The sequence below is a fragment of the Astatotilapia calliptera genome, chromosome 13 (assembly GCF_964374335.1).
Source record: "Astatotilapia calliptera chromosome 13, fAstCal68.1, whole genome shotgun sequence".
In the NCBI taxonomy this organism is placed as follows: Eukaryota; Metazoa; Chordata; class Actinopteri; order Cichliformes; family Cichlidae; genus Astatotilapia; species Astatotilapia calliptera.
The window spans coordinates 22,899,894-22,917,999 of NC_137434.1; the positions used below are offsets into that span (position 1 = coordinate 22,899,894).

Here is an 18,106-nt window from a genome sequence, read left to right on the forward strand (position 1 = left end):
GATTCCCCCCCTATTATCGTCAGGTCCACTGCAACAGGAAAAATACAGTAAGGAAAATATGTGGTAAAAGCAAGAATGTTACCATTTAATGCATTGCTTTCTTATATCAGTCTGAGGACGTCACTGTTCAATTGCACTCTTATTTTTTAAGCCATCCTGTGCCATTTATGCGATTTAAACTTTATTAGTTTTTCCAATTGACTTTATGTGTTTGTCTTTAATATTGTTTGTTTGTTTACAAATTTCTCCTTTTACTGATCCATTTCTTAGCATATACATGTGTTTATCGTGTTTTCTGGGTTTGTATTAGACTTGTTTTTAACCTGTGATCCCTGTTCTGTGTATTTTTGTATACTTGCATTGTTAATCCATCTGCCAGAGCTGAAAAGCACTTTGGGTCAAATCCTGTTGTTTTTAAAGGCGCTATATAGATAAAGGTGATTTGAGTCATCTGCATTTGTGTGGGGATTCATCAGTGCGCACAGACTAGTGATAACATTTGGGAGCAACTTATGCTGCTGTGCAGACAAAATGTTTCAGAGAAGGCCTATTTTAGACTTTATTTGTCTCTTGATTTGATGTTTTACTTAACAGGGAAGCAGTGTAAAGGTGAAACCAGTGTCCCATTGATTTAATTTTGTGTTAATGCTACAGTTTGTTTGTTTTTTAATTGAGTTTTTTTTTAAGGATTTGCAAGATCCCTGGATCAAACCAAGAAGGAGACACAGCCTCCCAGGTCCTTCCATGCAGAGCTACCTGGTGTGGTGTCCAATTGCGAATAAGGGACCATTATTGTCCCAAGAGATGCACTGAACTTGGGCAAACAATTATTTTGTACATTGCAGGCCTTCGATTCTTCATTTCTGTCTCTCTTATTTTGCACCATGCTCTCCATCCATCTCCTGTCTCTCACCCATCTAGCTGCTACATATTTATATCCCCAGGCTCAATGCAAAGTCATTGAGCTGTAATATACGAACTGTTGAATAAGTGAAAGAGTAGGAGGCAAATTTCAGACCACAAGACTCAGTGGTGGAAAGCGGGCAAGCTTTTCCTGACATCAACGCAAGGTTGGATAAATAAGTGAACGAATGTGGCAGGAGAACCTCTCCAACAACACTGGGGTCTGACAACTGGATGAAAGCAACTGGGAGTTGTGATGGACTAAATTCACTACAAGGTCCCTTGTTGATATTTTCTCCCCTCTTTTGGCAGATTTTAATTACTTTGATATCATAATTTAAAATGTAAAAGCACAGAGCAGTCAAATGGAGAAGCGCTCACTGGGACAGAAACACCCCATATGATTTAAAATTTATCCAAAGTGGTCACAAAAAAAAAAAAAAAAAAAAATGAAGAACATCACTTAGTATGTGCATTTTGCTCCAATTCCAAGCTGAATAAACAAAACTCAGCAGGGCTTAAATGGTACCTTAACTTGGCCATAAGAAATAGTTAAGTTTTCATTTTCACAGCAGATTCTTTCATTTCTATTTTTGCACATTTTTTTGAAGTAACGTGAGAAAAGTAATGTATCGATGTATGAAAGGTAGCTAATTCCCCTCTAATATTAATTATGAGTATTCTAGCTCATCTCAGCCACAGAAGGCTACAACCAAGCCAGAGGAGATAAATAATCCAAATCTAACATACCTTTGGACAACACTTGGCTAAAAGTATACTTCTGACACTTCAAACCAAAATGTCTTGGCTTTTAGCCTATGAGCTAACACACACACACACACACACACACACTTACAGCCAGCATGAATTTGGCGTCCTCCACTTTGTCCATATCCAGCAGCTGGAGGAAGAGGTCTGAAGCTGGTCTGTAGCAGGCAAAGTGGTTGGCTAGCCGCTCGGCCATAGCGCTCACTACAGAACGACATGTTGTGTTGGTAAAGGATTATTGAGCAACACTCAGTTTAAATCAGTTACTTTGATTGTGGCCTTATATTTCTGCTTATGTCTTACACTTGTCCATGGCATGGTCATTCCCAGCTTCCAGAACCTTTCTAAAGACGAAGGACATGCTGGGGTTTGTGCTGTCTGGACTGGTGTAGATTCCCTCCAGCAACTCTACTGCAGACGACACATCATCACTGCAGAGGGAGACAGATACAAATTTTCTGTTATATTCACACACCTGCCATTTTATAAGGTATATCTTTCTAAACGTTCATTAATGCTAATATGTAATCGTCCTATGGCATGGCATTAACACAATGCATTAAGGCATATAGGCATGGATGAGATGACCTGCTAAGTTCATTCTGGTTTATTGAAACTGGACAACGTGAAGACTGGGGAAAAAAACTAAACTAAAAAACAAACAAAACAAAAAGTTGATGACAGGGTCAAAGTTTGGCTTAAACAACATGGAAAGGATTGATCCATCCTGCCTTGTATCAGCAGTTCAGGCTGCTGCTGGTGGTGTAATGGTGTGGGACTTTCAGGCTTGTTAGTGCTCTAGTCTTCCATTTATAAGTCGCCAGTGAGAGCGGATATATGGTTTATTATTGTGATGAGCTTAAGACTAAAAATATAGAGTTGGAAATTCGCGTAAAACTCGAAAGTAATGCAACACTTTAAACCTCACAATGTGATTTAAGTTGTCCAAGTTCATTAGAGAGAAAGCAGGTTCCTTGTTTAAAAGTTGGACTTGTTACACACCCAACCACCACCAAACCTCCACACCTGATTTGTCCTCAAAAAAGATCAGGTTTCATTCTGAATTCGCACTAACTTATTATGGGTAAACTGCAACATGCATAAACCTCCAATACAGCTGTTTTTAAAGAGACCAAGAATGGGATAAAGTGGCCGATAAAACGACAACAAAACCAAAACAAACAAAAACTCCAAAATGCCATTTTTGGACTTTAAATATATCTAAAATGTAATATTAAAATTATATTAGTTTCACTTTTTGTCCCTTACAGCCTCCCTCTGAGTGCACACTCTTTCTCCCGCCTATTCTGTGAAATGTTTTTCTGCTGAGGTTGCCACAACCACACAAAGCCTGCATACCACAGCATTACAAACCTAAAACAACTCAAACTGGCAACCCAGCTACACTACTAACACTTTATGCTCCCTGCTCACCCCCTGCCGTCACCAGTCGTGATGAATATTTAACTTCCAGGGTGTGTGCGTGTGTGTGTGTATATATATATATATATATATAAAAGTGTGAGTGTCTGGAGGTGGGGGAACATATCTACGCTGATTGTTGCGACTGGGACCGTCTGAATAATTCAGCAAAGGGCCCCTCTAAATGTGGTGCCCCGCTTTCCGGGACCGCTTGCTTTTCCGCCGCTGCTCTTAACCAGTCAGCTTGACTCAGATACAAAGGGGAAGCATGTGTCACGGAGGCTCAGAGCGCAGCTCCCAGAGGTCAGAGTTCAAGCTGACAGATCCGCGCTACGATGGCCAATCAGGCGTGAGACCGCCTTGCTGTTCTTCACTTCTCGCTGTCCCTCTGAGATGGCGCGGGGATGCCTCTGTTCGAGCTGGCGCACGGCTCTAATGCACAAGTGGCACAATGAAACTTTGATGCACAATGCATTTTATTATTTTGCTCTGCAGTTTGAGAAGAGACAAAGGAGGAACGGAGGACGGCTCTTTTCATGACATTAAAAGGAACCCATGAATAATCCTATTATGCCCGTGTTTCCCATTTGTACTTAACGCCCTGGCAGCCCTGTAAGCTTTTACTTTAACAGTGTGTCAGCCTGGATCTTGCCACACTCTCCTGTGGGGTAGTGCATTAAACTGTTTATATCCAACAGTGCTTACGAAATGGCATAAAAGACTCACTCGACTGCGTTGAAACATTTTGCTCATGCAACCTATCTTCAGTCATCTTTTTCCTGCTAAATGTCCAAACATTTCACTACACGTTGGTGGTGATGGATGAACAGATATTGGGGAATGTCTGAAAAGCTGTACATGCTGTGAACCTAACAGGTCCACTGACAAATCTCCACATATAAACTTACTTTTTGATGTGTGCCAGGGCAGTGTTGTTGACAAACACCATGCTGGACAAGTTGGGGCTTGTACCAAGGCTCTTTATTAGTGATTCCACATCCTGGATCCCCTCCACGTTGCCGTGACTACCCAGAGCCTGAACCAGCCTGGTGATGGCAAGATGCGAGGGCACATGGTCCAACTGAAGCATAGACTTCAGTCTCTCAAGAGCCTCTGTGGAGGAGTGCAACAAGTGACTGTGTGTACAAAAAACAATGTATATGCTTGTGTTAAGCATGCATGTCCATTTCTTACCTTTGACCTGGCCTTTCTTGCTTTGTGTGATGATGAGTAAACTGCTGGCAATATCAGTCAGCTTGAAACCTGGCACCCGAGTTTCAGCACTAGGGGAGACAAATAATTCCTTGGTTATCTGTGGTGTACTACAGTAATACACAAGAAAAAGACAAACTAGAGAATACGCTAGGAGTGCACCAATACATCAGCCAAAGGGATTGATGATGTTTGTTTGTCTCACATCAATTGTGAGCTACTAAATGTTAAAATAATTTCCAATTTTATATTAGTTACACAAGATGGATAAATACGAGAGTGAAAGGAAGAGTTTACAGATGATAGAGCGACCTGCTGTTATGTATGGCTTGGTGAGGCCAAGCTGAAAGTGGCAGGGTTGAAGATGCTCGTATTTTCAATGCGAGTGACCAGAAAGGATGGGATTAGAAATTAGTATATCAGAGGGACAGCTCAGGTTGAGCAGTTTGGAGACAAAGTTTGAGAAACAAGACTGAGATGGGAGGAAAAGAAGAGGACCACAGAGAAGATTCATGGATGTAGTGAAGGAGGAGATGCAGAGGGGTTGGTTTGACAGAAGGGGATGCTTGGCAGCAGGCAGGTTATCCGCTGTGGTTACGCTTAAAGGGAGCCGCTAAAAGAAGACGACAATGAAGAAGAGAATTAAGATTTCATGTTCTTGCACAAAGTTGGAAAGTAATAAACAAAAACAGACAAAGCTATCCATTTCAGACAAAGCTGCCTCTGAGATTTTGGCAATTTACAAATATTGTTTTGCCCATTGTAAGAAAAATGTTCTACTAACATTTTATTTATACCTTTTTTGCTAAACAAAATTCAATTTGTCACATATGTAGTTGAGTAAATTATGTAAAAATAAGATAAATGTGCAAATCATCGCCACAGTGTTTCTGTTTGGGTTTATTTTTAAAGATATTTGACTCTCATAATGCCTCTATTAATATTTCCATTTCTTGATATCAGAAATACATAATATACATGACAGATTTGTTCCATATCTGAACGATGCTATGGGCAAGTCCATTATTTCCAACTTTAAAGCCGATACTGTATCTCTAAAAACACATCTTTATAATCTGCGATAGCCGTGCGACGGTGTCGTCCCCGCCATTATCAGGCATCGCATTTTGAAAAGCGTTAGACTCCATAGAGAGAGAGGGGATAAACGCATGAGCTGAAAGATATATGACAGACAAGACAATAGGAACAAATCTGATTGAAAACAAGTCTGAGCTTCTCTGTGACCTGAAAATAATGCAGACATCAAGCGGTTGATTGATGTTGTCGTATACGTGATGTTCCTTCCTCTGGGAGCTGCTCCCTCTCATCAAATCCTCCTCCTTTCACTCCGCATGTCCATCTAACTTGCTGTCCTCTCCAGCCCTCCTCTTTTTCATTTCTTTGCCACTAAAACCTCAATCAAGCTTGCCTCCTGCCTTTCCCCCCCCTTTTTATTATTATACCCCTGCAACCAGATTAATCTGCCCGCTCAATTGAGCATCAGGCTGGCAATCCTTATCACTGTGGCGACACCAGGCCGGGCAGCATCCGGCGGCCGCTGTGACAGGGTCACGCCGGAGATTGGAGGAGTAACAGGGTCGGCGACAGATTGCTGCGGAGACTGAGCAGCGGGTCAGAATTATTCTTATCAGGTGGAAGAAAATCTCCAGAAGCTGTCTCCCAACACACACTCTCACCTTCTCCTTCTAGGGATATTGTGCGTCACCCACTTCTTCTTCTCTCTCATCATCACTCTCTCCCAATCCCTTAATCTCACCATAAGTACCCCGCTGCTCAATTCTGTACAGATTACCCAAAAACAAACACACCCACACACACTGAGAATTAATGCCTATAGCGTCTTCATTATCCCCGTACGTGATTAAATCTAGCCCTCCTCCCCTTGTTCACTCCTCTTTTCCCATTTAGCCCCTTTTATCTCCATCCTTTCCTTTCCATTTCCATTTCTCCCCGACTTTCCTCTCAGCTCATTTCACTTCTCATTAAGAGCGCAGATAAACTAAGCTTTTATCCAGGCAGGGATGCCATAAACCAATTCAAACAGAGACTGGAGATGGGTTATCGCTTGTATTGCCTTGTGCTTGTTGAAACACGGCTCTAAAATTGATATGATTATTTCTCATAATATAAGAGAGTGAACCATGTAGGGAGCTGGAAACAGGGAAGAGACTGATAGTGTAATAGATGTTTTTACATGTTTTTTCTTTCAGCACAAATTAGTAACTGCAGCTCTTCAGTCAGTGTGTGTCATTATGTTATTATCGTAACTCTTTGCTTCTGTGTTTCTCCTCTGCAGAAAGAAAGTGATATAAAGAAAGGGACAAAAGGAGACAGAAAAAAGGGAAAGTTGGAGATTACCTATAAAAGACAAAACAGAGAAGAAGATCAGCCCTGTGCTAAGCTCGCATCTTTAATACCTCTGTCTGTCCATCCATTCGTCTCCAGGCCTAAGCCCTGATATGGCCCACGAACGAAACAACAACACATGATACATTACTAATTGGAAGAAGACCGATGTCCCTGCACAAAGTCACCCGCTTTCCAGAGAACCAAAATTAATCTATATATCCAAGCGTGTGTGTGTCTCTCAGGGCTTAGTAAGAACCATTGTCCATATCCAGCAGAACTGAATGTGTTAGCACACAATCAGTTTGTAATCCTCATGTCTACTGAGGAGCTGCAGATTTAGCCTGAGGCGACCTGCTACCACCAGCTGAGGAGTGACCGGAAAAGTAGCAGAGCATTAAACTACATGTTGAATTGTAAGTTTAATACAAACTGCTATGCTTTCTGTCTGCTTTAGGGGCTGGATATTTCACTTATGTTACCTCTTCTAAAATATGAACAACTATGGAAAGGGATCCCTTTTGTTTTGCTACTGTTGATTTTCAAGGAAAAACTAAACACAATTAGTTGGTTATCATACTTAGATATCGGGAAAAAAATCTGATTGCCCTTCTAAAACAAAAGCTAAAACCCACTCCTTGTAAATCAAAGCAGATGTATGGAGAGAACTGCATTATGTCACGCCAAACTGCTAAACCTGACAGCATTGGAAAACCCTCCTACTGCATGTTTTAGGGTGTGATCCATTATAAAACTGACAATCCATCATACAAATTCACTTCAAAGCTGACTGTGAGCTGGATGGAGATGAATTCACCAGTGACATTCCTCCAGATGCGAATTTAAAATCTGCAATCCAGGCATTGTGTGAGATTACCAACACTTGCATTACACCTACAAATGAAAAGGGTTCTTTTGCATTGTGTGCAAGACTGTATGATTTTCATACTAGACATTAAGCCCCTAAACACAGCAGCATTTACAAGTCCGCATAGACTTCTGCACAACCTGAAGTCTTTTTAGCAACCAGGGATACGTACAAGACAATAAACTGAGACTATAAGCAGTAATATTTTAATGCTTTTTTCCAGATGATTTTGGCACAAATCAAGATATTAATGCACCTACATGTCCTTGACTGCCATGGCTTCATCCATAGATCCCTCAGCCAACAGAGCACGAATCAGGTGGTCGTAGGGGGAGGGGCCTAGTGCCACACCTTTTTTGTCAGCTTCCTTTAGCATCCCGAATGCTTCTGCAGGAAGAAAGCAAGAAAAAAGGGAGAGGGGAAAAGTGAGTGATAAGATTGGCTGAGATAACTGAAAAATAGAATTTAAGATTATCCTTGTATTGATGGATTGGAACAGCCTAATCTGAACACACAATAGTAAAACATGATGTTACCATTTCTCCTCAATATTTATAGGAAAACATGTATTTGCAGTATCTAAAGTAGTTGGAAAAATTATATATTTGTAATTACATACAAACATTGTTTAAAAGGTAATAATAATTTAAGGTGATGTTCTTCAACTGTGGTGAAGGCAGTATGACAAATAAATTCTGACATGTATCTTTCAAAAATCAACCACCTGGCCAGGTGTGTGATGTTTGGATACCTTGAACTTGTCCAAAAGTGTCTGTGACCGCCTTAAAACTTGAACAGTAATTAAACCTGACCCATTCCTATGACAGCAGGCACTTTATTGCGCATCTGTTTTGAACAGTATTCACCCAAGACTGCTATATGAACTACTTCATTTCAAGTATAATTTGACATTTATTCTTTTCCCCCCCTCAATGAATCAGCAGGCTTGGCACTCAGTAGATTTCACCAATAGTACAATTAAAAAAAATGCTGGGTCAAGAGGAAAATGCCATGCCTACACAGCATGAATCAGCAGAAAGCAAAATGAAAAGGTGGGCAGGTAAAAACCCCACATGTCAGAAAGTTAGATGCTCAATTTTGGGGAGAAAAAACTTTCTTAGGAAAGAGAATCCCACGTAAGAGTGTAGCAGACTGTAATTTATCAAGATGCTAACTGGGGTTGAGCAAAGAAAAACATTTCGATGCTTTTGGAGATAATTTGTTTTGCAGGTGCAATACATACAGTGCCATGAAAAAATACTTACCCCTTCCCGATTTCTGATTTTTTTGCAGATTTCTTAATCGAAGATCAGTCAAAAATAACCAGAGCAAATACAAACTGTAGTTTTTAAATGATGATTTCATTTATTAAGAGGGAAAAAAGGTATCCAAGCCTACCTAGCCCTTTGAGAAAAACCAATCGCCCATTAACCTAATAACTGGTTCTGCTAACTATGGCAGAAACAACTGCAATCCAGCGTTTGCAATAACTGGCAATGAGTCTTTCACATGGTTTTGCAGAAATATTGCACAACTCTTTGAATATAAAACAGAAATTGCCTGATAAACAATTTCTATTCTCTTATATTCTCAAATTCTAGTTTTAAGAGACTGGAATTGGTCATTTTATACACCTCTGATGTTTTAAGTATGGCAAATGTAGTATGTCTCCCCTCTAAGTCTTACAGGAGAACAATAGCAGGACCTCCTGCTGCTTACCTTTGGCCTTGCCCTTCTTACAGAGGGCCAACAGACGGACCTGGTAATCACTAACACTTTCAGTTGCAGTGGGGGTTGTTGCGAACTTGACCTGCTGTGTGGTGGCAGCTTGCTGGTACCAGGTCTAGAAAAACAACACACAAACACACGTGTAAAACAATGCTTAAACTCAGTCTGATGCCCACAAAATGCAGCTACACCAAGTATTAAGGTCTGAAACATGTTCAGCTGTGTCCTGGGAAAGAGCTGGTGTGTTTATGTGCATATATGACAGTGCAATAATGCCTGACAGGCAGGGCAAGGTCCCATAATGCTCGATCACCCATGTAGCAGCAAGGGAAGGGGGTTAAGCTGTATCGGCTGGGGGCAAATTAGGTTTGGCACCCCAGGGGCAAAGGAAAAGTGTGCGTGCTAGAGAATGTGTGTGCTGGAGCGGGTGGTGTCAACTCAAGAGCCCCTGGGGTCACGAAGTTCATCGCTTCAGGCAACGGCAATCACTTTCTGTCTCATCATGCTTCAGGCTGCTTCAGGCGCGCACACCAAGCTCAGGAAAAATGCATAGTGAAGGAATGAAGCAAACAAGAGGAATTTAAGGCTTTAAGACTTCATCTCTTTACTAATTATTGTATTTAATTAGTAAAGAAATAAAATTTAATTCTCTCCATTTAATTTCGTTACAGCTGAACACTCATATCGAGCCAAGCATCAAGCGACAACCATATGGTAGCATTTAGTGTCTGGCTAAATTAGTCTGGCATTACAGATTTAGAGACAGATCGAGCTGTAATTCCTTTCACCAGCCAACCGGTCTGATTGACTACACTTCAGATCAGAGCTTCAATCCTGTTTCCTCTGCATGTAATGAACAGGGGCTTAAAGTGGAGCAGAGTAGGGGGGCTGCATGGAGAGCGGCTGATAAGAGTTTTCAGAGGTTGTTTGGGGGGCGTGGGGGGGTTGCTCCTACAATCAGAGTCTGAGGTCAACCTGCTCTTTGGTTAATCGATTCAGTCAGCAACAGTTTTATTCAGACAAAAAAAATAAACATGTAGTGTCATCTAAATTTTAAAAAAAGCAGTAATTAGACCATTGTGATTTGAATGAGGGAGTGCAACTTTTAAAGCACTTTGCCACATCAGTACAGGACCAGTAATGTACCGAATATTAAATGTAATTATTGTGTTATTACCATGCAATTTTAGGTATAAACCATCAAAGAGGGCTGAGAAAGCCTTAGCATTGATTTCTATAAAACAAACAAAACACTAACAAGGCACAAAATAAGAAATACAGGAAAAATAAAATCAACAGCACCGCCTGTTAAACAGTCACAAAAGTGTTAGAATTAAAAAATATTTTAAAGAGAGAATTATAAGAATAAATGAAATTGTCATTCTGATCTCAATCATCAGACTGTTCCTCCTGTTTGAACATCAAAACAGAGCTCAGTATCCAAAAGTCCCTGTTAGGCTATGAGCTCAATGCTTGACATTTTAGGTGAGCTACACTTAGTGTAGGCTAGAGAAGTGGAATTCTTTCTGACCAATAGGTAATATATAAAAGTTATTATCAAATGAACTTTGGAAGGTTCTGAGATAGCCAGGATTTGATGCCATTTAGAAAGGTCAATAGACTGTCAAGGCTACTGGTGTTGCACAGCAGAGAGAGATTTAATACTGTGTTATGAGCAAAACTGAATGGGCAATATTAAGGCTATGAATGATCTGGCTGAGAGGAAGCATTATATTCAAACCATAAGTGGTCCTGGGACAAAGCCTTGGGGAACGCCTCAATGATTTGTTAATTATTGATTAAACAATGACTTAATATAATATCTCAAAATAGCAACAATCTCACATCATAAAAAATAGCTTTTTAGACAATAAAAATTCAAAAAAAGGGAAATATTACCTGACAGGTAATTACTTCAACTGATCAAATTGACTGCTGTGATTAAAGACTTAAGGACACAAACTATGAACAGGCCCACTATGTTGAGTCTTACCATTGGTGCTACAGGGCTGTATGTCATATTTAATATCAGGCACCTTCACAGCTCTTTCTTCTTGCCTTTGCTTTTAGGTTTGCCTTCCCTGCTCATGGCAATCATCTTTCTAATAACAGACCTGCCAACTGAGCATTATTGGGATTATCATTTTATTGCAAGGGACCTTACCTCAGGTACCTCGAAAGGGACCTCCTGGCCATTACTCTTCAGGATGTCTGCCAGTAAACGCAGAGTCCTCTCCCTGGGAATGACGTTCTCCTCCTGCATCTTCGTCCACATGGCTTCTGCCTTCTGCCAATTGTTGGTCTCCTCTGAAAGCAACCAGAATCAAAGCAGTGAGAATGAGAAAATGTTTATGATTTGTTATTGGAAGCCATGACACACAGACCTGTGAGCCTGTATAGTCAGCTCACTACCCAGCATGCTCAAGAGAGCAATTTCTGACAAAGCGCTCCATGCTGAGAGAAGGCAATCAAAGCACTAATCTGATCAACAGACTGACCCTCAACTATGCTGTAATTTATCAAACACACCAGCTAGTGGTGTGTGCGTGCGTGTGTGTGTGTGTGTGTGTGTGTGTGTGTGTGTAGGGAAGGGTAATGGGTCGACAATCAGCTTTAACACTCCAATCACAAGCGTTATCTGTTCTGCTCTCCAGTGTAGCAATCACACCATGTCTTCTGCTGACTTCTGACTGATCCCATTCTGCTGCACACTCAAGGTCTGGGAATGAGCTCAGGAGGCACACCCAGAGGTGAAAAGTCGCAACTGAAGATGAGGTCGGGGGGGGGGGGGGGCAGTTTGTAGGTCAAACCCACAAACAGAGAAACCAAATAAAAGAGCACACAGACAAATGAAAGGAAAAGACTTACTGCAGAGTCGGAGGAGATAATTGTACATCTCATCTCTGTCGCACTCAAACAGCTTGGCTGTCATGTCCACCATCTGCTCCAAGGCCTCTAGCTGTACACACAGACAGAATATATACTTTAACTTTGTTTTTGTTTTTTTTCTTTTATATTCTTTCCTTCTTCTTCTTTGTGTGGCTTTGGTAATTTTAGGCCTGTGTGTGTGTGTTTGTGTTACCTACCTGGTTATTTAAAATGCATTTCTCTGCATACCACTGCACGCGTCCAGGCTTTGCCCTCAGCCCAGGGGTCTAGATAAAAGAAAACAGACAAAAGAAATCAGTTGATTAATTGATAAATAGCAGCTTCAGTAAATTGTTCCTCACAAGTCTCAGATGTCAAATAACTGGTCAGATGCTGCATAGCAACAAGATATACTTCAATTTTTTTATTTTTTTTTATTTTTTACTTGATCCCGGTTAATAACATCTTCCAACACCAGGCTTATATTTTATCAGTGTCACTATTATTATTACTACAATGTCTGTACTTCATGCCAATTGTGTTTGTTTCTTTACTTCTATTTATATTTGCTGCAATTTCTGCTGCCCTTGACTAGGTCTCCCTTAAAGGAATTTTTATCTCTCAAAACTAAAGGACAAATAAAAAAAACATTACTTCACTGTGCACAACATAGGGTGGAAATCAATATAATACAAAACCATTAAAGCATTATCCTTAACATAACACTGATCCACCCGTACCCCAGTATAAAGAGTCCTTAAATATTAGCATCTATTGGTGTAGACTAATAATGAGCTGATATACAACAGATTTTAAAAATTAAATGTGTCTGCTGGCAGGAGGCTTTGTGAAAGTGCAGTGGTTTTACAAGATCATCAATGATGTATCTTCAGTCACTCTATTTCTAAAGATAATGTGTTTGATAATTAGTTTGGCAGATTATCAATACATAAAAGCTAAAGGGCAATTTACTGATACAAAGAAAACAGAGCTGATATATAATATGTGTTCAGGAGTCGGACACATGCATTTAGCAAAGCTACATCTGAGGAAATCATTGAGTTTCACAGTGTAGTGAATATGTCCATTAGAAGTTCGCAAAGTACTTTTTCGCTTTAAATTACTTTTTCAATAATCAGTTATCCAAAACTCAGATTTGACAAATTTGCAGTGCTGTGCAAAGATTTACGGATTTCAGATTTTTGTTTTTAATCCAGTAACAACATAGAAGCATCTAACTGATCTGAAATTTCTTCTACACTCCAAACATACAGCCAGATTCATAAGAAACATATATTCTGCTCCACAAAGAAGAGGAAGTCATACAAAATATGCTACTGTATTTCAGAATAACAGTCTGGGAATAAATGAAGGCAGAAAACTCAGAGGCAACCCAAACAAAGAGGATTGTTGAGTGCATTTTAGAGCAATATTGATACAAAAAACTCTCATAGCTAATGTATATCGTGGGGAGCAGGAATAGCAAATGTTTGCCACGAATAAGTTTAAAAACCCAGTGAAGCCACTTCCAGTACACTCTACCTTGTAGTAGAGACCATTATCTAGGACTCCACAATGCAACACTGGAACTGTCCTATATGAACTGTGGAAATACTACAGAAAGACCTCCCACTACACTCTTGAAAATGGCGTTTAAAAAAGGAACTTCAACAATAAAATTATGATTTCAAATGCAGAGAATCTGCCGCCCCGGCAGTTACAGCCAGGAGATTTGCTCAGATTTTTAGGACACCAGTGAGATGCAGACAGACAGAGTGTGTGGGCTGTCAATAAAGGCTGACATAGATTGATCTGCAGGCTCATGTAGCTATGATTTAGTCTGATATGAGGAGTGACTAGATGATTATCATGGAATAACAGTGATCAGGATTTCATCTGTCTCCTGGGGGCTTTGATACAATCTGAATAAGACTAGGATTGAGAAACCTCACTCTGCCTGTCTTCCTGGTAATCTGGCTAAGGAAAAAAAGAAAAAAAAAAAAAAAAGAACAGACCGATCTGGCAGGAAGTTAATCTGAATGAGGATCAACAGCGCTCAATCCCTGCTGGCCTCTTTGATGGGAGCCCATCATACTGTGAGAGAGGGGAGAGTAAAAGGAAAGACCAGCTTCATCCCTTCCCCTGACTGCCATGCTTTCCTCTTTCAATCCCCACTTCTCTCAATCCCTCCCTCTTCCTCCAAATCTCTCCTGCTCCTCCTCTCCATCCCTCTAGCTGTCCCAGGCAAAGGCATTATGTTCTTACCCAACCAGCCAAAGGGACAAATTAAAATGTGTTGCACTCACTCTCTCTCAGTCTGTCTAATCTTCTTAGAGACTAAGGCCTGGTGCAAGTGCTCCATCTCTTTGCCTCTGATTCCTTTTACTTGGTAAAGTCTTGAGGGCTCAAAGCACCACAACTGCTCGCTCTCTCTCTCTCTCACACACACACACACACACACACACACACACACACACACACACACACACACACACACACACACACACACACACACACACACGTTTGGGATTTTGAATCCATCAGGACAAATCTCCCTAATCTGGGCCAAAAACAAAATCCTCAGAAATAAGAAGGCACATAGTTTACACACACGCATGGTTACATGAAAAGAATTCAAGTTCGAAACAACCCCCACGCCCCCAAAAAACAAAAGGTCGCTCAGAGATCAAGGAAACATGTCAAACAGCTCAAATAAAACTATACTGGAGTCCCTGTTGACACCTTGCTCAGTGTCTTGCGTAGCCTTTAGTTGCCAAAGCATCTTCACAGGTTTCTCCCACCTACTTACGTGCATAGACAAAAAGAAAGTGCTGGAGTCGACCTTTCCTCACCTCCACTTAACAAACCCTCTCCATCTCAATTCCTAATGTCCTAATTCCACTAATCACCTGGCCACTTAGCCCCCCACACACACAAATACACACATGCAGAGGCAAACCCCTCTCCCTAACACAAAAACACATAATGGCTTACCACTCTTTAGCAATACTACCTAACCTTGACCATAACACACACAATAATAGGCCTGGCCACCTGACAATCCCCTATCTAACCATGACCATTTAGCACAAAATTGGCCACCTTTCTCTATCATTACATTTAATTAGCTGTGATTAATCAGCTGCCAATTATACCAAACACAGCCTAAAGAGAGACACCACTCTGGACTGCCACTTGACGCTCTCACAGGGGAAAAAGTATTTGTGCATCTGAGTGTGCGTATGCATATTTGAGTCAAAGATATAATTCAATTGTAGTTTATCACCTCAGCGGTGGATCTATCGCCATCCAAGTATAATACGGGGGAGTTCAAAAGTGAACTTTGTGTTTAGACTGTTCTAAAAGTCTGTGAAGGTTAAGTGAATCCTGGCTTTTGAAATATATCAACTGCCTTTTTTTGTTTTCTCCTGATTAGACTCTGAAAGACAGCAAAGAAAAGCCGTTAACTGTAAAACTGGGGAACTGGAGACCCAGTTGCCGAGCAGTCATTCCTGACATATTCTTTTAAGTCCACCATAGACCCTCACGCTAACCATCTGGCAATGGAATTTACATTACTGGGACCCGAGCAAACTCTGACAGACTCGTGAAAAGTATAATCCCTGCTTTAAGGCGTTCACAGATACATATCTACCAGCACACTCTAGGCTGCAGGTTGATTTTTGTAATTGTATTATCAGATCTATGGAGGCATATGTTAGATAATGGGATGAAGAGAGAAGCTGAGCTGTGAACTGGTCACCACCTGGTGGTGCAGTAGATCGGGTGGCCGGATAGGCCTGGCGTGCCCAAACATACAGAAAGGGTGCAATGGAAGTGTCTGGCAGAGGCCCTGTTCTGTGGATCTTCAATTCCCACCTCTGAGAGAACTAATCAATAGCTTCCTGAGGCCAGGGACGTCGAGTCCTGTCATGGCAATAATTCCCGAAATAAATGGAGGAGTCCAGGGAGTTTCAGTGTAATCAACAGCGACTATAGTAATGAGAGAAAAATTCTACATCTGAAGAAAAGTGATAACTTTGTCCAGAAAAGCAGATAAGGAAAGATTACAATTATTTATTTAATAGAAATGCCAGTAGATGTGATACTTTGTGTGAAGTAGTAAATACACACTATGGTTAAAAAGCAGCCATTGTCCACTAACATCTTGTATGCTTTAATTTTCAGTAGGCATGTAAATAGGCTTGCTGGACTTTTAAATCAATATTCCTGCATTTTTTTTTCAGTTGCAGTCTGGGGATTTTTGTATGTACTGTGCTACAACATTTCAGTGGGATTCAAATCTGAGCTATTTTTTCCATGACGAGGTCAGCTGTACATCTATTTACAAGGCATCAGCAATCTCACACATGTAGCACGTAGCTGACTCGCTATTATAAGTAGGATAACAGTCATACAATCTAGCGAGAGCCACAATAACACGCTGATAATATTTAAGAGGGTTTGAAAATCCTCAAGAGGGACAAATCCCCATTTCAGTGCACGCCAGGACATGCGAGAGAGAGCAAGGTCAGGGCGAGGGAGTTAAGATATTTTTCACTGTTTTGTTCTCATTCTGATCGGCCTTGTTTCTGTTCCTCTGTTGTCAGGCTCATCCCTCTATTCATCTGCTCATCAATCTCTCTATCTTGTTGTCCATTCCCAACCCCTTCTCCATTTATGTGAAAATCGCTTCTTATCTGCCCGCTTTGCCTCTCTCTTTCTCGCACTAATCTACACAGATTTTAAAGCAGGACTTAAGATGACAAAGATATAAATATTCATAGAATATTCAGGTCAGATGATTTACAATAACAAAAAGAGGGTTGGCAATTCCATCCTACATGTCCTGTGCGGCTTATGACGGCCACGCACACCGGAGAACAATTTTTCATCAGCTAGATTCTCCAAGACTAAGAAACTAATTTTCTTTGGAGATCTGATCTGATCAGAGGGCAGAGTGCAGTCTAACAAAAACAAATAAAACCTTCCAATAAAGACACAATGTTACCTCGATGATCTTCCGGGCCTCGCGGTAGCGGCCTGTCTGCAGGAATGCGAAGAACAGGTCATAGAGCATGGTCATCTCTCCTCGCTCCTGGCTCACAAAGTCCATGGCTGAAGAGAAAGACAGACAGGCGAGGAAACGGAGCAGAGAAAGGTCATGAATAAAAACGCACGTAAGGTAAACAAACCCACCACACACTTCATTTCCTTCTGATTCCATTATTTGGCACAATGTCCCACTCACAAAGCAGCCCTATCAAGACAGCTCTCAAACAAACACAGGTCCCGAATGAAAGCCTAAGCTGCCCCGGTGAACTTGCTAAAACGCTCTGCTCAGCGTTACGTACTATCTCCATCCAGCAGCTTCAGAACAGGTACCAGACACACAAACAAACACACACTCTGCAAACTTTCAGTAACCTAAATGAATCTGCATATTCAGCAAACAGAAAAAAAAGAATAATCCTACTCCCTTCATTTGCACTCATTTAAAGCTGGAAATATTTCACTGATTGGCTCCAATGTGAACAAGTTTTCAGAGTTTCTGACTGGATTAAATGATGTAGCATTTTCTATGTGCAAATCCTATCTTCCCAAGACTGAACCACACCAGCAGGATCCTGTTGAAACTTCCAGGTTAAAAGTATTCTGTCCTCTTCTTATCTGAAAATAGCTCAGTAGTTGCTATAATTGCCAGACCCTCTGAAAACCCTATACTTTATTTTTCTGTTGGTGCTTGAAACCAAACCAAGGTCACACATGTGAATGAAGATTTTGACAAGCTGTGTCATGCTTTTAGTGTGTTTTGGACAGCTGAAGGCCATTCTGCTGGAAGCTTTTCTTCTCTTTTATTTTAAAAGGTGTATTTTAAGGTGAATTTTTAGACTATTCGTGCACTGCATCAGCATGGGTCCACAGGGGTACTCACGATGCTGCGAGTGCGACTCAAGGTTTATGTCACAA

At 40.9% G+C, this 18,106-nt stretch overlaps 1 protein-coding gene across 1 annotated transcript in view; it reads right to left on the reverse strand.

Annotated features, from left to right (window-relative positions):
- Nucleotides 1-18,106, reverse strand: part of lrpprc (leucine-rich pentatricopeptide repeat containing) — a 58,492-nt gene that overhangs the window by 6,809 nt on the left and 33,577 nt on the right. The window contains exons 25-34 of the mRNA XM_026189310.2: nucleotides 17,148-17,254; nucleotides 12,355-12,423; nucleotides 12,137-12,227; nucleotides 11,433-11,575; nucleotides 9,260-9,383; nucleotides 7,801-7,927; nucleotides 4,288-4,376; nucleotides 4,002-4,206; nucleotides 1,975-2,102; nucleotides 1,760-1,875 (exon numbers count right to left, since the gene is read on the reverse strand). Of these exons, the coding sequence (XP_026045095.2) occupies nucleotides 1,760-1,875; nucleotides 1,975-2,102; nucleotides 4,002-4,206; nucleotides 4,288-4,376; nucleotides 7,801-7,927; nucleotides 9,260-9,383; nucleotides 11,433-11,575; nucleotides 12,137-12,227; nucleotides 12,355-12,423; nucleotides 17,148-17,254 (1,199 nt within the window). The remainder of the gene's footprint in view (nucleotides 1-1,759; nucleotides 1,876-1,974; nucleotides 2,103-4,001; nucleotides 4,207-4,287; nucleotides 4,377-7,800; nucleotides 7,928-9,259; nucleotides 9,384-11,432; nucleotides 11,576-12,136; nucleotides 12,228-12,354; nucleotides 12,424-17,147; nucleotides 17,255-18,106) is intronic.